The sequence below is a fragment of the Myotis myotis genome, unplaced genomic scaffold (genome assembly GCF_014108235.1).
Source record: "Myotis myotis isolate mMyoMyo1 unplaced genomic scaffold, mMyoMyo1.p scaffold_m19_p_44, whole genome shotgun sequence".
Lineage (NCBI taxonomy): Eukaryota > Metazoa > Chordata > Mammalia > Chiroptera > Vespertilionidae > Myotis > Myotis myotis.
In genome coordinates this window covers 663,740-686,142 of record NW_023416351.1, presented here as the reverse complement: position 1 = coordinate 686,142, position 22,403 = coordinate 663,740, and the positions used below count along the sequence as shown (strand labels likewise).

The window sequence follows — 22,403 nt, the reverse complement described above, 5'->3', positions numbered from 1 at the left end:
CCAGTGTGCGCTGTAACCGCACGTAAAGCCCTGTCGGCATGCGAGGTGCTTATCGAGGTGGTGGGATCGTGGGTGATTTTCACTTTTTCTTATTTATATTGACACCCCTTCCCTCATGGCATTGGCTGGAGCCCCAGTGTGTGGACCAGCATTAAGTAGGAGCGGCAAGTGGGACCTCCTTGCCTGGGCCCAGCCTTACAGGAAGAGCACTGAGCATTTTTCAGAGATGTGCTTTATCAGGGGGAGAGTTTTTTTAATCACGAGGGAATTTATCAGACGCTTTTTCTGCATCTATTGAAATGGTCATTGTGATTTTGTCCCATATTCTGTTAATATTGGTTACATTGGTTTTCAGACGTTAAACCAGCCTTGGGTTCTGTAGTTTTGTTGTATGTGTTTGACTTGCTCTGTTTCCTGTGTGAACTGTGCTCACAGAACGAGTGGGGAAGTGCTTTTTCTTTGTGCCAACCTGTAATTACTCCGGGGGTGGAGTATGCCTGCTGGCCATTTGGGAATGCCTGTTCAATTCCTTTGTCCATCTTTTTGTGGTTGTCTTTTTTTTTTTAAATTGATTTGTACTTGTTTGTCTCTTCCTTCTGGAGTTGAATAACATTAAACCTATTTATTACACTGGCCACACGGTGGAGCCTGTGTGTGACGGGGGAGCTCACCGTGGACAGGAGTGCCCACCGTGGGTCTCTGTAGCCTCTGATCGGAGACGGGTTCAGATGGGCACTAACAGCCTGGGTGGCATCCTGTTCGCGCAGTCTGTCAGTTACATGAGTATGTTTGCACAGAACCATGTTTGGATGGCTACACACAAACGAGAGGCCCGGTACACGAAAATTCCAGGGGTCCCTCAGCCCAGCCTGCGCCCTCTCTCACACCAGGAGCCCTCGGGGGGGTGTCTGACTGATGGCTTAGGCCTGCTCCCTGCCGGCCCTGCCCTCCACCAACTGGTCATTCCGCTGTTTGGTCGATTTGCATATTAGGCTTTTATTATATAGGACTAGAGGCCCGGTGCACAAAAATTTGTGCACTCGGGGGGGGGTCCCTCAGCCCGGCTTGTGCCCTCTCGCAGTCTGGGACCCCTCGGGAGATAACGACCTGCTGGCTTAGGCCTACTCCCGGGTGGCAGAGGGCAGGCCCAATCCCTAGGTGCAGCCCCTGGTCGGGCTCAGAGCAGAGCTGATTGGGGAGTTGGGGCGCCGCCCCGTCATGCACAGAGCAGGGCAGATTGGGAGGTTGTGATGCCACCCTCAGTCACGCTCAGGGTAGGGCCAATTGGGGGGTTGGGGCACCGTCCCCTGTCACACTCAAGGCAGGGTCGATGGGGAGGTTGCGGCACCACCCCCTGTCATGCACAGAGCAGGGCCCATCAGGGGGTTGGGGCGCTGCCCCCGTCACACACAGAGCAGGGCCCATCAGGGGGTTGGGGCGCCGCCACTCTCACACTCAGGGCAGGGCCGATGGGGAGGTTATGGCTCTACCCCGTCACACACAGAGCAGGGCCCGTGGGGGGGGGGGGTTGGGGAGCTCCCCCCTATCAGGCACAGAGCAGGGCTGCTCAGGGAGTTGGGGCTCCGCCCCTTGTCACACACAGAGCCGCAGGGCGATCAGGGTGTTTGGGCGCTGCCCCTGTCATGCTGATCCCGGTGCCGGGAGGCATATTACCCTTTTACTATATAGGGTAGAGGCCTGGTGCATGGGTGGGGCCGGCTGGTTTGCCCTGAAGGGTGTCCTGGATCAGGGTGGGGGTCCCCACTGGGGTGCCTGGCCAGCCTGGGTGAGGGGCTGAGGGCTGTTTTCAGGCTGGGAGTGACTGAAGTTCCCAACTGCTCCTTTTTTTCTTTTTTTTTTTTTCTTCTGGGCCAGCTTTACCTTGAGGCTTGGCTCCAGCTCTTAGGCCTCCTCGGCTGAAAGTGGGTTTCTGGCCTTTGCTTACAATGTTGTGAATCTGCTGGCTGAAGTCCGGCGGTATTTGTTACAATGTTTCTTTTTTTTTTTTTTAATTAAATCTTTATTGTTCAGATTATTACATTTGTTCCTCTTTTTTTTCCCCCCATAACTCCCCTCCTCCCAGTTCCTGCCCCACCCTCCGCCCTCACTCCCCACCCACTGTCCTCATCCATAGGTGCACGATTTTTGTCCAGTCTCTTCCCGCATCTCCCACACCCCTTTCCCCCCCAGGAATAGTCAGTCCATTCCCTTTCTATGTCCCTGATTCTATTATAATCAACAGTTCATTCTGTTCATCAGATTATTTATTCACTTGATTCTTAGATTCACTTGTTGATAGATGCATATTTGTTGTTCATAATTTGTATCTTTACCTTTTTCTTCCTCTTCCTCTTCTTAAAGAATACCTTTCAGCATTTCATATAATCCTGGTTTGGTGGTGATGAACTCCTTTAGCTTTTCCTTATCTGTGAAGCTCTTTATCTGACCTTCAATTCTGAATGATAGCTTTGCTGGATAAAGTAATCTTGGTTGTAGGTTCTTGGTATTCATCACTTTGAATATTTCTTGCCACTCCCTTCTGGCCTGCAAAGTTTCTGTTGAGAAATCAGCTGACAGTCGTATGGGTATTCCCTTGTAGGTAACTGAGTTTCTTTCTCTTGCTGTTTTTAAGATTCTCTCTTTATCTTTTGCTCTTGGCATTTTAATGATGATGTGTCTTGGTGTGGTCCTCTTTGGATTCCTTTTGTTTGGGGTTCTCCGCGCTTCTTGGACCTGTAAGTCCATTTCTTTCACCAGGTGGGGGAAGTTTTCTGTCATTATTTCTTCAAATAGGTTTTCAATATCTTGCTCTCTCTCATCTTCTGGCACCCCTATAATTCTGATGTTGGTACGCTTGAAGCTGTCCCAGAGGCTCCTTACACTATCCTCGCATTTTTGGATTCTTTTTTCATTTTGCTTTTCCGGTTGGGTGTTTTTTGCTTCCTCGCATTTCAAATCATTGACTTGATTCTTGCACTCCTCTGGTCTGCTGTCGGGAGTCTGTATAATATTCGTTATTTCAGTCCGTGTATTCTTAATTTCTAGTTGGTTCCCCAATATAAGATCGAGGGTCTCATTAGTTTTCTTGTAGATCTCATTAAGTTTATCGGCGGCTTCTAAACAGTTCTTGAGAGACCTTAAAAGTGTGGTTCTGAACTCTATATCTTCCATTGACAATTTTGTCCTGTTTCTTTGTCTCCGCATTTTGTTATGCTTCCTTGGTGCACCCCCTAGTGGTCTTTGTTCGCAGTCTTATAGTTAAATCTTGATTGTTGTAGCTAATTCCAGGGAGGGTTTGACCTCCAGGCCAGGTGGCTATGAGAATCAGCTGTGTCTGCAGTGAGAGAACTTCTGTCCTCTAGGGAGGTGCTAATCTAGCCTTTGCCTGAGGCTATCCGGCAAATGCCTCTGTGCAGGACTTGGGCGGGGCGGGTCGCACAGGATCAACAGGGTGGGCTGGAGAGAGCAGTTATGGCGGCTCTCAGTCCCGTCCCCAGGGGCTCTGCCTCTCCGAGTCCCAGCACCCGCTGCAAAGCTCGGAGAGAAAGCTGCACTCGCTCTGACCGAAGCCAGACAGTCCCGCTTCTCCCGTTTGAGTCTGGGTCGCTAAAGACTCGCCCGGATCTGGAGCTCAGAGTCTGCGACTCCCTCCCGATTGAAAACGCCAACCGCGCCCTCCGCCGCCAGCCCGCTCCGCGCACTCCGCACCTCAGAATTTGACTTCAGCACTGCGCCTCCTCTGAGTGTCCATATGCGTTTCTCTTTCCTCCTAGTTGTAGGACTTCCACTCAGCCAGCGTTCCTGTGGTTCTGGGTGATGTCCCTTCTGTTTTTTGGTTTCACTTTTGAAGTAGTTGTTCAAAGCAGCAAACTCCGGCGTTAACCTATGCCGCCATCTTGGTTCTCTCTGTTACAATGTTTCTTAAACTGCCCGCTCAGAGGCCTGCAGCTGCAGGCGGGGAACGTTGGTTTCCTCCAACGATCCTCCATCACTGAGGCAAGCAAGCCTCATGTTAGTTTCAAGCTGCCTGGCTGCCGGCCGCCATCTTGGCTGACAGTTAATTTGCATATCTCGCTGATTAGCCAATGAAAAGGGTAGCAGTTGTATGCCAATTACCATGTTTCTCTTTTATTAGTGTAGATGTTACAGTGGTTGGCTTATGAGTAATTTTTATCTTTTAGTTTTTCCCAACTCCCTTTACTTAAACTTGAAAACTATAGAGTAATAAATGAATTTTTTCTTTGAAAACCAAATCCTGTGTGGGCAGGATCTACCCTGCCTTCTCTCACCCTTTCCAGCTCTGCCCACAGCTTCTATGGGGGTGAGTCTGGGGGACGGCCTTCCAGAAATACATAGGATTGTTCTGTATACGAGTCATTGTTTTTCTGTCCATAGAATTGTTTTTCTTTTGAATTATGGTCAAACTTAATAGAAAAGTTGCAAGTGTCATGAAGGGTTTTTATGATCCATTTGAGATTAGGTTGCCTCCTAGATGCCCTGTGCCTCCTAAGTAATGTCAGTGTGTTTCCTGCAAAGACACTCTTACCGAACACAGCATAGCCACCACCAGGAAAGTAATACGTATTTTCACAAGTATATTTATCTGCCGAGCCGTTAGCAGTATTATGCCGTATGCCCTTTTCACGGTGCAAATGCCATTTTCTATTGTATTGTTCCATAGGCATCACTTCTCTCTTTTGAAGCAGCCCTTCCTAACTGCATTGGTTTCCTTAAGGAAGTACCTGACTGCATCTGAATATCTGAATGGCTGGGTGGGCCTCTCTCAATCCCCCCCCTTCCTTTATTGTGATAAAATGTACTTACATGTACATTTTCATCATTTTAACCATTTTTAAGTACTGTCTGGTGGCGTTAAGCATTTCACAATGTTGCACACCATCATCACTGTCTGTTTCTAAAACATTTCACCCCCCAGAAACTCTGTACCTGTAGAGCAGTAACTTCCCTCCCCTGCCGTCTGTGAATTTGCCTGCCTGCCTACCTACCTGTTCATCCGTCCATCCCATATAAGTAGAGCTACACAGGTTTTGTCATTTCATGTTGCTTATCCCACTTAGCATGATGTTTTCAAGGTCCGTCCATGTTGTAGCCTTTGCCAGACTTTCATGCCTTTCTGGCCGAATCCGATTCCACCGTCTGTATGTACCACATTTTCTCTCTCTTCCTCTGCTGAGGGACACGAGTACTTTCATCTTCTGACCCCTTTGCATGGTGCTGCTGTGAACATTTGTGTGTAAGGATCTGTCCAAGTGCCTGCCCAGGGATGGAATTGCTGGGTCATTTGGTAACTTTTTTTAAACTTTCTGAGAAACTACCAGACTGTCCCACAACAGCCGGATCCTTTTGCGTTCCCACCAGCCGTGCACAAGGGTTTCCGTTTGCACAGCCGCCCCACACTGGGGTGACTCCACACTGGGGTGGCCCCACACTGGGGTGGCCCCACACTGGGGTGGCCCAGCGTTTGATGGCAGCCAGTGGGTGAGGCGCCGCTCCTGTGGTGCTTGTGATGGGCCGGCGCTGCCCAGCAGCCGTCCTCTCCACTCGGACTGCCTCTCTGCCTCCTGGGCTCTGGTGGGTTTGTTCCCTCCTGCTGAATATGGGAGCTTTAACATCCTTCTCTTCCCATGACACATACATGGAGCACATTCACTAAAAGCTCACAGGAAATTGCTGATTCTATTGAAATGCAAAACAGGCAGAGCTAAATGAGAAGGCTGGCAGAACTCGAAGAATTTGGAACTGGCATAAAGTGAGAATTGTGAAGAACACCAGGCCGAATTGATGCTCAGGTGCCAGAGCATTACAGGGAAGCGCCTTCTGTTGACATCATCATGAAGTATTTCTGTGCCTCGACATTTCTAATGGCTGCTTGTCATTAAATGATCTTTTCCAGTCAACTTTTTTACTGTGGGGAGGAGTTTTTACAAGAGGAGAAAAAACCGGCAGCGTGAGGGCCAGCAGATCTCCGGAGAAGGCAGGTGTCACCAAACTCGATTTGTCGTCAGCCAAATTGAAGCAGTCGTCCTGTCCAAATCCAGAGGAGACTGGTGTGGGAACTAGAAAGTGGGCTTATTGGTGGTGGGAGGAGATGTGTGTGACTGTCTCCACTTCAAGGACAGCCAGACTCCAAGTCCACAGTGAGCCCAGCCTGTTCACACAGCCCTCAGGACAGACGCCTGCTCTAGCTGACACCAACCTCGGCCCAGGCCGGGCTAGTTTCTGTGCTCTGCACAGACGAGGCGACCAATAGCACAGCTTCTTGCCGAGGGGGCGGGGCCATGCTTTCCAGGTTCTGGTCAGGGGACGGGGTGCTGGCAGGGTAGGTCCTCACTCAGCTGCCCACCTGGGCACGGGCAGGAAGAGCACTGTGGCAGTTGTCTGTGGCGTGGCCATCTGCAGCCATAGCGCTGGTCGGCTATGCCCCGGGGGCCAGCAAGTCCCAGGGCAAAGGGGATGGCTTTCCTGGCCTGTGAGCCGAGCACTGGGCCGGGGCACCTGCAGGCTCACACATGCGCACCTCTGGTGGTTGAGGCTGGTTCTGTGGCTGCTGACCGGACGTCCCCCGCAGCCTCTCCTGTGGTCTGGGCTCCTCAGTGTGGCTGCGCTGATGTCAGTGCCCAGCCTCCGACTCCAAGGGGCGGACACTGGCCACAGTTCCGGGCCAGGCAGGTGCAGTGGCCCGTCCAGGGATACCCCTCTCTGGAGCGGCATCAGCGTGGCCGTTGGCGCCCGTAGGGATGGGCTCTGTGCTGGTCCGGCCATCAGTCTTTGGAAAACGGGGCCGAGAGACCTGTCCAGGGAGGGCAGGAGGTAGACCTGGTTTTCTCCTTTGCAGACAGGCCAGGGGAGGGTTAAGTAGCAGATGAACAGAGAGTTTGTTCCCTTGAATGTAAATTATGGAGCAACTGTATGTTAATTGTGTTTTCCAAATTTAGGAACTAACTCCTTTTTCTGCCAAGGGAAGAAACAAAAGGACAAAAGAGGAAAAAGGAAATCTACCAGCTGTTGAAAGGGTTCATTCTCTCCCAACCCCTTGACAATGAGCTCGTGAACTGCTGCGTTGGGAATAGCTTACCATTAGGCAGTGGGCGCAGAGCGCTCTCCATCGCAGGAGTGTCCTTGCCAGGAGATGCGTCCGCGAGTGAGCCCCCACTCGGCGTAGGCAGCGCTTCTCCAGGGACGATGCCAGCTCTGGCCCAGGTCTCGGGTGGCGGCGTCTAAAGCAGAGAGGAGCAAGGGGCAGTGCAGAACTGGGCATCTGCTGTGGCTAGAACCACACGTCTTGCTGCCTCCTGTGCTGCTGCTGGACGAGGCCGCCCAGTGAGGAGTCAGTTACACACGTGTCACACCCATGGGTCATGCCTTGGGTTCTGGAGCTCTCAGTGGGAAAACTGGGGTCTGCATCATCTGGCCCCCAGAGGCGCATGGCACTGCCTTCTCGTTCGTGGCCTTGCAGTGGCCACTGCGGTGGCTGGAGGGCCTGGACAGCCTTCCGGGTCATGCTCATGTCTCCCCAGAGGCTGACTTTCCTGGGGCAAGAGTTTGTGTCTCACGGCCATCCTAGGAGGCCGCCACATGGACCAACCCTGGGTGATTCAGGGCGACCTCATTTACCGGCTCTGTAACGTAGATTGTTGGACATTAGAAACACGGGTGGGTCCCTGTCACAGCAGAACACACTCTGAAATCCTGGCGCGAGCACACTGCTTGTTACAGTGGCTCCACAGCCCAGGGCCGTGCGCCCTCACCTGTCCTGACCCTCCTCCCGCAGGGCCCACGCTGTCCAGCCACCACAGTGACTGGGACGTGGTTTGGGTTCAGGACTCTATTCAGAGAAGTCATGGTGGCGAATGGCTGGTCTGCCTCGCAGATTCCGGTCTGACAGTTGTTTCCCTTTAGCAGGCAGTTCCGGCCAAGGGGGAGACCAGGCAGGACTGCTGTGTGAAGACCGAGCTGCTGGGAGAGGAAGGTAAGGGGGGTCCGTCCCATCTAGCTTCTCCTCTCGCCCCTCCCAGGCACGCAGGCACACGCAAGGTCTAGGGAAAGAAAGCCTCATCGAGGAGTGAAAAGCAGCCCTTCAAGTCCCCCCAGAACAGCCAGGCTGAGTGGTCATGGACCCATTGCTGGCAGCTTCACTCAATCCCTCAGCCGAAGCCGCTCGGGCTGCACCTGAACAATGCTGGGTGCGGGGGGTGCGCCCACCAGAGGCCACACGCTGACGCTGCCTGCGTCTCGGACAAGATAAAACGAGGCTGGGGAAGCACACCCTCCCTGGCTCCCCTCAGGCCTTTTCTAAATCCAGTGGTGAGTGAGGCCAGGGAGCCGCCAGACATGTCCACAGCAGCCAACCACGTTGCATGTCTCCAGCCTTGTCCTCCGCCCCCCTGCAGCTGTGGCCTTACCTTCTTTGGCAGCACCACCCTGGTGATTCTCATCTGTATTTCCCTGATGATCTTGAGCATCTTTTCATGTGCTTATTAGCCACTTGTGTATCTTCTTTGGAGAAATGCCTGTTCAAGCCATTTGCCTGTTATGGAAATGGGTCACTGATTTTTGTAGCATCTGACTCCCCCCTCTGTTGCAGAGCTCTCTATGGCTGCCGATGAAGGCTCCCCCGAGAAGCCGGGAGAAGATGCCCACGTGGCTGCAGACGGGGCCACCAACGGGTCCTGTGAAAGGAGTGATACCGGCAGGCATGTCACCCCAGCTGAGCACACTCAGGACAATGCCAACGCCAGCCCCCAGGAAGGTCCCAATAAACTGACCCGGATAGCGGAGAACGGGGTTTCAGAAAGAGACGCGGACATGGGGAAGCAGAACCACGACCCGGCTGACGACCTCACGCAGACGGCCGTCATCGGGAGCAACGGGTACTTCCTGAGTAAACCAGCCCTGCAGGAGCCGGCCCTGCGGGTCCCCAGCACCTTGGCACCCTCCCTTCCCGGCCATGCTGCAAAGACTCTCCCAGGAGCGGCTGGCAGAGGGCGGACTCCCAGTGTGCTCTCTCAGACGCCAGCCGCTGCGCCAGCCAGGCCTGGGGAAGGGAGCAAAGACTCAGAGGACAAGAAGCCCGCGGCCCTGGGCGCAGATGTCAAGGTTCATAGGGCTCGGAAGACCATGCCGAAGTCCGTCCTGGGCCTGGTAATGCGCCCGTCGGGGTGGGGCAGGGGCAGCGTCCTTTGTCTTCTCTTTTGTTTATGCCCTGGCAGGTGGGCGTCAGTGCAGGAAGGAGAAGGGCAGGAATGGGTGGCCGCCTGTGGGTGGGAGGTTAGGAGATGCTGCTCACAGTCGGAGGGGCAGCGGGCCCTCAGCCGGCTCTCTGGGCTGTGCTCTGGGCGATGCCTGTGGCCCGCAAGTAAACGCATCGCGGACTCCACTCCTGCTTGGGCTGGGGACTTCCTTCCATCCCTGAGCCCACGCCGTCTCCCCGGGAAGTGAGAAGACAGGAAGTGGGTGAGCCAGGGCCACAGTGTTTCAGATGGAGGGATGGGGGACTGCACTGAAGACACGTCCAGGTCTCTGCCCTTGCACCCAGCCAGCAGCTGAGGGCTTGGTGCCGAGAATAGGCGGCACATTCCCGATTCACGCCAAGCCAGTTGCCTTTGCTGCTGTTCCCACATCTGCGAGCCCGCACGCCACCTGCACTCTGAGGGCCCGCAGGGCTGCGCGTCTCCCCTCCTGTGGATTCAGGCTTGTGGTCAGGTCCCCTGGGGTTTCTCGCACAGGCATCGCTGGTGAGCACGCTGCTGCCCGTCTGTCCCTCGCCCGCAGGGCCCTGTGCTTCCCTCTGGGCCGCCTCCCGGTGGGCCCTGAGGGCCTGGCTGCGCATCTCCTCAGCGCCAGGAACGTGCTCTGCACTGCTCTGTCCGTGGACGTGGGTCTTCTGCCTTCTCGCATGGCACCTCACTGGGTTCCAGCTTTGACATTTTTGCTGGTCATTTCATATATTGATATTTTTAATTTTCACTGCTACTTTTTTCATAGTGTTCTTAGCTATATTTTGTATTACTCTTTTTATTTATTTTTTTGTTAATGCTCACTTGATATTTTTTCCATTGATTTTTAGAGTGGAAGGGAAAAAGAGAGAGAGAAACATCTATCAGTTGCCTCCCCTACGCACCTCGACTGAGGATTGAACCCGCAACTTTTTGGTGCACGAGGCGATGCTCCAACCCACTGAGCCACCCAGCCAAGGCTTGCACACATTCTTGTCTGGACCTATGTTTTCGTTTCTCTGTGTTAATCCAGGAGCACAATTGCAGGATCATGTGGTAATTGGAGATTTAGTTTTATAAGCAATTGCCAATCCACCTTCCAGACAAGCCATGGCATGTTACACCCCCAGCATGGGCTCATTGCCAGCGCTGGGGTTGCCGCTGTTTTAATTTTGTCTGTGAGACTTCATTGTGGTTTAATTCTGCACATGCTGGTGGCCATTGTGTGTCCTTCACGCCCGTTCCTGGGTTTACCGCGTGTCTTGTGAGCGTGGAGGCCGTGGACAGGAGCCGGTGCTGGGTCTGCGTCTGCTGACTCCCTGGCCCGTGCGTGTCTCCATGCCCTCAGAGTGTCTCGCGGGAAGTTCTTTCTGTTGACGAGGTCCAGCCAGCAAAGAGGGAAGCTCCTCCTCTCCTGGCTGATGCGTGCGGTGTCACGTCCAGGAGCTCACAAGCCCTCGGTCCCCAGGTTTCTCTGGTTCTTAGCAGTTTTTTACTTTCATGTGAACTTTAAATATAGGATTCATTTCGAGTTAATTGTTGTATTAGGTGTGAGGTTTAGATGAAGTTCATTTTTTGTGCCTACTTTTTTTTTTTTGGTCCACCATTATCAATTTCAAAATGCTTGTGAGAAATGTTACATCACTTATTTAATCTCCTCGAAAGTAGACTTTTATTCCATCCCGTCTTCCAGGTGTTTATTCTACCACATTTTTTTTTTTTTTTTATTGATTTTTTACAGAGAGGAAGGGAGAGAGATAGAGAGTTAGAAACATCGATGAGAGAGAATCATCGATCAGCTGCCTCCCGCACATCTCCCACTGGGGATATGCCCGCAACCCAAGTACATGCCCTTGACCGGAATCGAACCTGGGACCTCTCAGTCCGCAGGCCGACGCTCTATCCACTGAGCCAAACCGGTTTCGGCTATTCTACCACATTTTTATTCTTGAGGATCTTTTGTCACCTCATCAGGCTCCTCTAGGGCAGTGGTTCTCAACCTTCCTAATGCCGCGACCCTTTCATACAGTTCCTCATGTTGTGGTGACCCCCAATTTCACTATTACAAATTGAACATAATTAAAGCACAGTGATTAATCACAAAAACAATATGTAATTATATATGTGTTTTCCGATGGTCTTAGGCGACCCCTGTGAAAGGGTCGTTCGACCCCCAAAGGGGTTGCAACCCACAGGTTGAGAAACGCTGCTCTAGGGAAAGAAAGCAATTTGAAATTTAATATCGAGTTTCTCTGACCATGTGCTTATTAAGTGTTAGCTTTGTTTTGAATCGAGTTATTATGATTGTTAGTATGCAGTTGGCTGCAACACATCATTTTGTTGGAAATTCCTGAACATTCTCCGGCTGGTCAGTTGTAGGAAAAGAGTATAGAAGGGTTTGAGGCTTGGAAACTGTTTTCCTGAAGGCCATGCCCGCTGCTCCACAGCCTGGAAACTGTGCTCCTTGGGGTCCCTGTGGGGGAGGAAATGCCCGGCCAGGATGGCGAGGACCGAAGGCCCTTTGGATGTGGTGCCTCTTGCTTTACAATTGGCCCCAGCTGCCCTCAGGATGGCCTGCTCCCCAAACCCAGCTCTGACTTGTTTGGTTTTCTTTGGAATCTGAGCTTTATTGAAAATTGTGAGTTTTTCTAAAAAAATTATTGATTTTTAGAGAGAGAAACATCAATTTGTTGTTCTACTTATTTATGTACTTGTTGATTATTAGTATAATGTGTGTATGTATATTTTTTATTTATTTATTTATTTTTAGAGAGAGTGGGAAAGGACGATAGAAATATTGATGAGAGAGAAACATTGATTGGCTGCCACCTGCATGCCCCCTATGGGGGATCGAGCCTGCAAGCTAGGCATGTGCCGTGATCGGGTATTGAACCAGTGACCTCTTGGTGCATGGAATGACGCTGAACCAGCTGAGCCATACTAGACGGGCATTGGTTGATTCTTCTTGATTTAATATATATGTATATATTAGAGGCCCGGTGCACAAATTTGTGCACCAGTGGGGTCCCTCGCCTGGCCTGCGGGATCGGGCTGAAACCGGCTCTCCAACATCCCCTGAGGGGCCCTGGATTGCAAGAGGGCACAGGCCAGGCCGAGGGACCCCACTGGTGCACGATCGGGGCCAGGGAGGGACTGCGGGAGGGCTCCAGGGCATGTTTGGCCCATCTCGCTTAGTCCTGATCGGCTGGACCTCAGCAGCAAGCTAATGTACCGGTCAGAATGTCTGCCCCTTGGTGGTCAGTGCACATCATAGCGAGTGGTTGAGCGGCCTTAGCATGTCATTAGCATATTTTGTTTTGATTGGTTGAACTGACTACTGGACACTTAGCATATTATGCTTTTTTTTTTTTTTTAAATATATTTTATTGATGTTTTACAGAGAGGAAGGGAGAGGGATAGAGAGTTAGAAACATCGATGAGAGAGAAACATCAATCAGCTGCCTCCTGCACATCTCCCACTGGGGATGTGCCCACAACCAAGGCACACACCCCCGACCGGAATCGAACCTGGGACCCTTTAGTCCGCAGGCCGACACTCTATCCACTGAGCCAAACCGGTTTCGGCGCATATTATGCTTTTATTATATAGGACTAGAGGCCCATTGCACGAAGAGATTTGTGCAATAGGCTTTCCCTTCCCCTGGCTGCCGGCACCGGGTTTCCTCTGGCACCAGGGACCCAGGCCTTCACTCCAACCGGAGCCTTCAGTCTTCACGGCTCCAGACAGAGCCTTCAGTCTTCGCTCCTCCACTTCGCCCCTGTGTATGCAAATTAACTGCCATCTTTGTTGGGTTAATTTGCATATGCTCCTGATTGGCTGGTGAGTGTAGTGGAGGGACGGTCAATTTACATGTTTGTCTATTATTCGGTAAGATACTTTATTGATTTTAGAGAGGAAGGGAGAGAGAGAAAGAGAGAAAGAGAAACATCAGTGATGAGAGAGAATCATCGATTGGCTGCCTCCTACATGCCTGCAACCTGGGCATGGAACTGTGACTTCCTGGTTCATAGGTCGACACTCAACCACTGAGCCACACCAACCAGGCATTGGTTGATTCTTATATGTGCACTGGCCAGAGTTCAAACCCACAACTTTGGTATATGGCAATGATGGCGAACCTATGACACGCGTGTCAGAGGTGACTGGCCAGAGTTCAAACCCACAACTTTGGTATATGGCAATGATGGCGAACCTATGACACGCGTGTCAGAGGTGACATGCGAACTCATTTTTTTGGTTGATTTTTCTTTGTTAAATGGCATTTAAGTATATAAAGTAAATATCAAAAATATAAATCTTTGTCTTACTATGGTTGCAAATATCAAAAAATTTCTATATGACACGGCACCAGAGTGAAGTTAGGGTTTTTCAAAATGCTGACACACTGAGCTCAAAAGGTTTGCCATCACTGGTATATGGGGATGACAGTCTAACCAACTGAGCTACCTGGCCAGGGCTTGGAAATTGTGTTTTAAGACAAGTCATTTCAATGATAAAAATGTTGCAAAAAATGTATCTTTGTAAGAGTGTAAAATGCAGGCATTTGCAAGCCACACTTCTGCTGTCCCCTGGCAGTGCAGTTGGTTTGCCCCCCCCCCCCCCAATGTTGGTCCCATCAAAAAGCAATAAATAGCATGGCAGGTATCTCCACTGCTTGGGCAAAGAAAGTGGAAGCTTCTAGAAGGGAGCCTTTAGTCCTGCATTGAGGTCCTTGTTACCTTGGCCCGCAGTGCAGCCCCATTTCTCTGCCTGAGCCGCGCACACTGCAGGGGCATCAGCACAGTGGCCCCTTAGCTTTCTCCTTCTATCTGTGTCACCACACCCCTCCTCCCACGTGTGCCCCCAGAATTCCCCAGGTTCTGACAAAAAGGTGCAGCCAGTTCGTGGAGCTCCCCGCCATCCTCAGCGCAGTCACTACCCATCCTGTGTGGTCACGCCCGCTTGTCTGGAAGGAGCCGTGGTCTGTGCTGTGAGGGCTCACCCCCGCCGCCGAAGGCGGCCGCCGGGACACGGGCGGGTGGCGAGGACTGGACCCTGTGCCAGTTGGGGTGCCGGGTGGGGTCTGGGCCAGCCTGGTGCAGGTGGGCGGCAGGTGTGACGCAGGTGCGTTCTGGAAGTGTGACAGCTGTACTCTGTGGGGGAGGGGCTCAGGCTTGGGTGGGGTGCCCAGGACCCATAAGGCAGCCTCTGTGGGAGGCAGTTCTTGGCTCATGTTTTTGCTTTTTCAAATAATAGAGCCCTAACAAAATCGAGAATCTTGCTTTTTTTTGTTGTTCTTTAGATTTTCTAAATAACATCTTAAAGAACAGGTTTGTCCCTCAGCAGCCCGTGTGACCGTTTCCCCTCAGGGTTTGTTTTCCCTACGACCATGCCTTCATTTGTCCTCAAGCTGCTGATCTGAGGGGACATCAGGGAGCAGAATGTGATGCCTGTGTTCAGGGACTGTTAGACAAACCTGTCAGCATTTTGCAGGGCGAAGGAGTTACATTGAAACAGTGCTCCCTGTGCCACGGCCGGAGGGTGGAGGCTGTGGAAGGAGCAGCACTTGGATCAGGTGGGAGAGCGTCCTTGATAGAGGGGGTAGAGGGGTGCGCCAGGGGCCAGCTAGAGCCGCAGGGTTAGCCGCTGCCTGGACCGTGACCCCAGGCAATGAAAACACACACAGCATAAAGTACACCATCTCAGCCAGTGTTAAGTGTCCAGTTCTGGACATGAAGGACATTCACGACGTGGAACCCCATCAACAGCTCCAGGACCTTCTCATCTTCCCAGATGGACACCGTCCCCTTAAACACTCATCCCACCGCCTCCCCACCCGCCCACCACCAGGGATGGTCTGTCTCTGTGGGTCTGACTCCAGGGACCTCATGTGTGTGGGACCCACAGGGCTTGTCCTTTGAGTCTGTTTCTTTCCCTCAGCGTAATGTCCCAAAGGGCATCGGCTATAGCAGGAGCGGAAAGGCCTTCCTTCTCAGGGCTGAGTGACGTGCTGTGCGGATGGACCTCGTGGCTCCGCCGTGCCTCTGCGACGTCAGCCCCGGGCCCTGTGGGCAGCGCTGCTCTGCACCGTCGTGTACAAGTATCTCCTGAGGCCCTGGTTTCCATTCTTCTGGGTGTCGGCCCAGGAGCAGGACTGCCGGGCGGCCTGCGTCTGTAGTTACCTTTCCGAGGCCCCTCCACTGTCCCACAGCAGCTGCACCTTGCACATGGCCGCCAGCAGTGACCAGCTACAGTGCCACCCCCTCACCAGCACCTGTTTTTCCTGTGTGTGTTGTAATTGAGGCATAATGGATAATTTTATGGTGGTGGTTTTTCGAAAGTAGCCATCTTAATGGGTATGAGGTGCTATCTATCTCTGTGAGTTTTTAATATATATATTTTTTTATTGATTTCAGAGAGGAAGGGAGGTGGAGAGAGAGAGAGAGACTTCAACGATAAGAGAGAATCATTGATCGGCTGCCTCCTGCACGCCCCCTACTGGGGATCAAGCCTGTAAACCTGGGCCTGTGCCCAGACTGGGAATGGAACTGCGACCCCCTACTTCATAGGTCTGTGCTCAACCCTTGGGCCTCCGGCCAGGCTCCTTGTGGATTTGACTTGCGTTTTCCTGGTGATGGGTGAGGCCGAGCATCTCCTTCACGTGCTGGGTGGCCATTGGTGTGCCTTTGGAGAAACGACTGTTCACATGATTTACTGATTTTTTAATCTGATTGTTTTGCTGTTGAATCGTAGAATTTTCATATATTCTGGTTAATTTCTTATCAGATATATGATTTGCAAATATTTTCTCCCATTCCTTGGGTTGCCTTTTCATTCTATTGATTGTGTCCTTTGATGCACAGGGCATTTTAATTTTGAAAAGTCTAATTTGCCCATTTATTCTTTTGTTGCCTATACATTTGGTGTCATGTCCAAGAAATCACCACCAAATCTAGTGTCATGAAGCTTCCCCACTGTTTTCTTCTAAGAGTTTTTGTAGTTTTAGGTCTTTGATCGTTTTGAGTTAATTTTTGTACCTAGTGTGATGTGAAGGTCCATCTCCGTTCTTGTGCGTGTGGATGTCCAGTTCCCAGCATTGCTTGTTGAGGATGCTTACCTTGACTCTTTGTTGCACCTCCCGTGTGCGCGGTGGACCTGGTTAGGCTGAATGGGATTTAAGATCCATCTCCCTCAAGGCTGTGGGTGGCTGTGGCATGACCATAGGGCCGGAGGCTGGACATCGGATCCAGGCTGCTGGGGCCGCGCAGGCTGAGCACAAGGACAGGGTGAGGAGCTCTGTACACTCAGCAGAGACAGATGCCGTGTGATTTTTCTGTTGTGCCATTTGGGGGTGCCGCTCAGGGCGATCGGAGATCTTTTGATGCTGCCCATTGAGGGTACTTTTAGTCATAACTTATTAATAAATTGGGCTGGCGAACTTCTGCACAGGGCCAGGTAGAAGTACTTAGGGTTTGGCCACACGGGGGCACTGCTGCTGCTTCTCTTTCCCTTTAAAAATGTAGACACCGTTCTTAGCTCACGGTGCTGACCCGTCTAGTCCCTGGAGCCGGGCGCCACTTCCTCCTGCCTCTCACGGTAACTCATCTTGGTGGCGGGGCGTTGACCGAAAGGAGCTGTGCCGGGGCCGCCGTCTCCATGCGGCTGCTGGTGTGTCATTACAGTCACTGACTGTCTTTGTCCTGAAGCCCGCAGCCAGCAAGGACCCCCGAGAAGCTCGAGGTCATGAGGAGCCCGCAGAGGAGATCAGCAAGGACGTTTCTGATTTTGGACGACAGCAGCTTTTGCCCCCCTTCCCAACCCTTCATCAGTCGCTACCTCAGAACCAGTGCTACATGGCCCCCACGAAGTCACAGACAGGTGAGGGCCCAGCCTGGGCGTCTCTGGACACGTGTCTCCCACCTGCACCTGCCGAACCAGAGCCATGTGTGACTCTGAGTGTGAGTGTGCGTAGGGGGCGGGCCGCTGGTGTCGGCGGGTCCTGGGCTCCCCTGGAAACCTGCAGCCTCCCCCCTGCCTTGTCAGTCTCACGTGAAGATGGCCTCCGTGACGGACTCTCACTGCCTTGGTCGCCCTGTTGGGTGGAAGACGCTGGCGGGGGAACTCCCCGTGATATTGGGGGCCTGTGGGTGGAGAGTGCGGGGAGTGGTGCTCTGGCTCCAGCTGTTGTCCACCCCTTTCCTGTGGGCGTCCTTGCTCTCCTAAGCCTGTTTCTGTTCGTGCCGTTGGGGCAGTGGCTGAACATGTGGTTTTGGTTGGGCCTTTTGGGGCAGGTGGCTGCACGGTGGCCCCACCCGAGGAGGCTGGTGGATGTGCTTTGGGGTGGCAGGGGCTCGCTCTTGAGCTACTGGGACACAGTTCCTGCAGACAGGACGGCCCGCTTCAGTGTAGAAAGGCCCTTTGCATGAGGCCCACGCATGCGGGGCGCAGACATGCAGGTGAGCCCGGTCAGCCTGGTTGCGGGGGTGCTGCTGCCCCCCGTTTCCCATAGGCTGCCTGGGAGTGTCCACGGTCAGAGCAGTATGCCTTCTGGGCTTTAAAGTACTTCCGGCCGGTGCAGGGACTCGGCCGGCATCTCCGCGCCCGTTTCAGCACCGGCACAGCTGTGTGCTCCCCCCACGCGACTCCTGACCCAGGAGCCGGGGTGCAGACATTGGCCCCTTTGGCCTCTAGATACTTCAGTGTTGCTTCCTACAGTAACAGTATAGTGTCCCACCACGGGCGGTAGCTGTGCTGTGACTCCGTGGCCAGCTTTTGCCAGGTGCCCTGTGAATGCCCTTTTCAGCAAAGGAAGCAGTGTCTCTCGGTGGGTTCCAGAAACTTCTAAACCCTGGAACTTTAAAAAAAGTGTTTGGTTCCAGCTGTTGTCCACCACTTTCCTGTGGGCGCTGTCAACCAGCGCCCTCCTGCCCTTCGGGTGGTGGATGGAGTGAGGAGGAGGGTGGCAGGAAGGGCACTGTGCAGGGGCGGGGCTTTCAGGGTCCCATTTGCATCTGTACAGCTCAGTGTTTTATTGTGAATTAAACAGACGGCCCGTGAGCACCCCTGCCCTCTGCCCCCCCTGTGTCTGTGCTGAATGTTGGTCAGGTCTGTGAGCTGTCCCCTACCTGGAAAACACATTTGAATGGCACCTCTTTTTCTTTCTTTTCTCCTTTTGACTTTTTTTTTTTTTAGCTTCCTTGCCTTTTGTTTTAGCAGCTGCAGTGTCTCGAAAGAAAAAACGAAGAATGGGAACCTATAGTCTGGTTCCCAGGAAAAAGACCAAAGTATTAAAACAGAGGACGGTGATTGAGATGTTTAAGAGCATAACTCACTCCACTGCCGGCTCCAAGGTGAGGGCGCGGCGGTGCCGTGTGTCTGTCCAGGACGGTCTGCGGCCGACAGACCGAGGGTGAGGGGGGAGGCCTCGGTCCCTTCTGAAGGAGCCGAGGCTCTCAGGCGCCTCTGCTCTAGGCCACGCCTCCCGTCCAGGCTGTGGTGGCGCCCTGCGCTGAGGGCCCGCAGGCTGTCCTGCTCCCGGCTTTGCGTGACGGCTGTCCCCCTGCCCGTTCCAGAGCGAGAAGGACCTGGGCGACAGCACCCTCCACGTGAACGGGGAGAGCATGGAGATGGACTCGGAGGAGGAGGACTCCGAGGAGCTGGACGAGGAGGAGGACCAGGGCGCCGAGCAGGCTGCTGCCTTTCCCACGGAGGACAGCAGGACTTCCAAAGAGAGTGTGTCGGGGAGTGACCGCACCCAGAAGGTAGGCCTTTCCCTCGGTCTGGAGGCTCCGGAGTGGACCATCGTGGGCCTGGGAGTCAGCAGTGGGCCTTCTAGGCCGCCCTCAAGTCCCTGTCTGCGTCTGACTTGAGTTTTTGTTTACTTTTCTTGCATTTTAGATTAGTTTCTTTTAACAGAGAAGCGTGTGTCTCCCCGTGCCTGTTTATTGAAGGGCATGGATGGAGCTCCTTAGGCTCTGGGTGGACAGGACTCACTTGTGGCCGACTGCTCGTGGTGCTTGCTGCTGGCCGGTGCGACCCCTCCCCAGGGCAGCCCTCCCCCCGCTGAGGAACTGACGGGAGTCCCTGTCCTCCTGGTCGGAGCAAGCAGCATCCAGGGCTGCCAAGGTGCATGCGATCGGTACCACCTGGTGTGTCCCAGCTGCCAGGCGTGTCCTTGTTACGTGGCCACCCGAGGGAGGACCAGCTCTAGGAGGGGGCCGGTGGCAGTGCGGTCACAGCCGCAGCCTCGGGGCCCCTTCAGCCAGGAGCTGTCTGCAGGTGGTCCTGGGGCTCCTCCCTGGCCAGGGTCTCCAGGGCCCTGGGTGGGTATGGTTTCTGAGCAGATGGGGGTGTGGGCGAGCACTTGTGCGCGCTCAGTTCTGAGGGGTAGACGAGGGGCATTGGGAGCTGGGGACGTAGATAGTCGTGCTCTTACTGTGCCGCGGAGCAGACTCCGTTGAGGAAACTCTTGGTCACCTTTAAGCTGGACTGTTAAGCCAACGCGGTCACTGCTCCGAGCCCCACTGAGCATTCTCTCCCATCGTCTGTGGTTGTGCATCTGTGACGACGTGGCACCAGGAGCGTCTCGTGGATGTGGGGGTGGGCGTCAGCTCTGGGTGGGCTCGTCCTCCCGCCCTGCCAGGGCTCGCGGCCCAGGTCCTCATCTCCTGCTGGTACACAGACCTGCACTGCTGGTTGTGAGTCAGTTGATGTGAGCTATCTTCTAATACTGCATGGATTTCATCTTTTGCTTATGAATATTTGACATACAGAATTTATTTGGTGATAAAATGTAAAGTTAATGCACTCAAAATGGCTGAATTTTATGGAACCCATTCCCTCGAAATGGCTGTCCACATATGTCAACAGCATTATTGACTGATTTCCCCTGGCTGGTTTAAAAAGCGCCATTGTCATATACAGCGTGGCATACGAATTTGAGTCTATATCCGGATTATTTATTTATTTATTTTAAAAATATATTCCATTGACTTTCCACAGAGAGGAAGGGAGAGAGATAGAGAGTCAGAAACATCGATGAGAGAGAAACATCGATCAGCCGCCTCCTGCACACCCCCCACTGGAGATGTGCCCGCAACCCAGGTACATGCCCTTGACCGGAATCGAACCCGGGACCCCTCAGTCCGCAGGCCGACGCTCTATCCACTGAGCCAAACCGGTCTCGGCCGGATTCTTTATTTTGATCCAGATTCTCATCTTTAAGAGAGAGTCTGGACACCGAATACTAGATGTAGTTATAAAGGGGAAACTAAAGGGATGTCAAGCTTACAAGAGAGTCAGGAAGCGAAGTGGGATGAAAGAAGACACCACGGCCGCTGGGAAACAAAACAAGACGCAGGGCGGCCTGAGTGAGCCGGACGGTGAGCGAAAGTAGACTGAACAGGGCCGTCCCAGCGAGAGACGGCAAACGCGCCCGCCGTCCCGACGACGCTCCGCACGCCTGACGCGGTGTCGGTCGGGCGCCCGGGTGTGTCAGACGGTGGCCATGGTGAGAGTGGGGACTGGCTCAGAGGAGACTGAAGGGTACGGGGCCTGCTTGCAGGACTTAGTGGCGAGCAGATGAAAGGCGGAAGGCCAGAGAGCTCCTGTGTTTCAGGGGCTCCTTGTGGAGCCAGCTTGGGTTTGGGGTTTGGTGATGACTTCGTGACCCCAGGAATGATAAGGATTCAGTTTGCCAGGGACCACAGAATGCCACGCCTGAGTGTCCACCCAGGTCACCCCCTGAGCCCTGCCGCCCTCGTACCCGCCCTACCTCGGCGCATATGGAACCCTGCTGGGGCGTGTATTAGTGTGGCTCATCTCTGCAGTGTTATGTTTGTGGGGTTTGTTTGTATTGTTAGTTCATTGTCATTGTTATGTCACGGTGGTTTTTTAAAAATATTTTTATTTCAGAGAGGAAAGGGGAGGGAGAGAGAGTTAGAAACATCAATGGTGAGAGAGAATCATTGATTGGCTGCCTCTTGTGCCCCCTTCTGGGAATGGAGCCCCAACCTGAGCATGTGGCCTTGGTGGAATTGAACCCCGATGCTCAGTCCACAGGCCGATGCTCTGTCCATGGAGCCAGACTGGCCAGGGCTGTCGTGGTCGTTTCTAAAGTCATCCCAGTTCTCTGAGACCCTCTCTGGCCATCTTGGCGTCAAAAGTATGACTGTAAAATGCTAAAATCGTAGTGGCCTTTTATACTGTCATTTATTGGAGCTGTGCTGTGTTTTAAACATTCTCAGTTTAAGTTTCTGTGACAGAAAATATTAACGGACATAACATACCACAAAGGCGCTCTGGTGTTCTTAGTAATTTTCCAGAAAATGAGGTGGTTCCGAGACCAGAACACAGCTCGTGGAGTCCCCCCGAGGTGCCTGCCGGCTGCCCACGCGTGTCTGCCGCTGTGGGACCCACACGACTGGGTCAGACTCCTCCCCTTCCGGGTGGCCCAGCGCCTCCTGTGTGTTCCCACCGACGCCGCTCGTGTGCAGCCGTGTGCCTGCCCCTGGGTTGGTTATGCTCTGAAACCGCTTGGTAGGAAGGGGGCCCCCGCCGTGTGTTCCTCCCACGGCGCCGGCCTTCTCATTGGTAGGACCAGCGCTTGCTGCTTGGATTAGAAGCCAGTTTCAGGGCCTGGTCATGTGGCAGGCAGCTGGGGGTCCCAGGCGTTTTGAGCGCGGGGTGGGGCGAGGTGCAACCCTCACTTTGTAGCCTGGGGTTGGAGCTGGGTCTGGCGATTGGGGTCAGTCCTGCTGGGTCAGGGTCTCCTCTGGCCTCCCCGCCCCGAGCCTTCGCGGGCCGCGCGCCGTCTTCCTCACTCGCTGGTGTTTCCGCTCTTGGTGCAGCATCGGACCCGGCTGTTCAGCCCGCTCCCTTCTCCTCCCCGTTTGCTCAGGTTTTCGGTTTTGCCTTCTTGGCAGCTGTTGTGTGTGCAGTTACCCAGCGACCCTACAAAGTCCCCTGCTCCTTCCTTCACGGTCTCTCACGGCACTTCGGGCGAGCTGGGCAACTAAGTTGTTAAGCTGCTTGTTTTAACTGGTGGTTTCATTGCTCAATCTTTTTTTGTTGTTGTGAATCCTCACCCGAGGATATTTTTTCCATTGATTTTTAGAGAGATGAGAAGGGAGGGGGAGAGAGAGACACATCCATTGGTTGCCTTTCGC

General features: G+C 53.3%; 1 protein-coding gene across 13 annotated transcripts in view; it reads left to right on the top strand.

Moving 5' to 3' along the window:
* EHMT1 (euchromatic histone lysine methyltransferase 1) overlaps window positions 1-22,403 on the top strand; it is a 78,704-nt gene that overhangs the window by 21,783 nt on the left and 34,518 nt on the right. For 9 of the 13 annotated variants that reach the window (XR_004967238.1, XR_004967239.1, XR_004967240.1 and 6 more), the window contains exons 2-6: window positions 7,921-7,990; window positions 8,606-9,162; window positions 16,944-17,115; window positions 18,430-18,587; window positions 18,810-18,998. Coding sequence is in view for 10 of the 13 variants with exons in the window: in XM_036306898.1 (XP_036162791.1) it covers window positions 7,921-7,990; window positions 8,606-9,162; window positions 16,944-17,115; window positions 18,430-18,587; window positions 18,810-18,998 (1,146 nt within the window). In the remaining 3 variants the exon portion in view is untranslated. The remainder of the gene's footprint in view (window positions 1-7,920; window positions 7,991-8,605; window positions 9,163-16,943; window positions 17,116-18,429; window positions 18,588-18,809; window positions 18,999-22,403) is intronic. The other 4 variants (XM_036306900.1, XM_036306895.1, XM_036306896.1 and 1 more) reach the window with 3 other exon arrangements.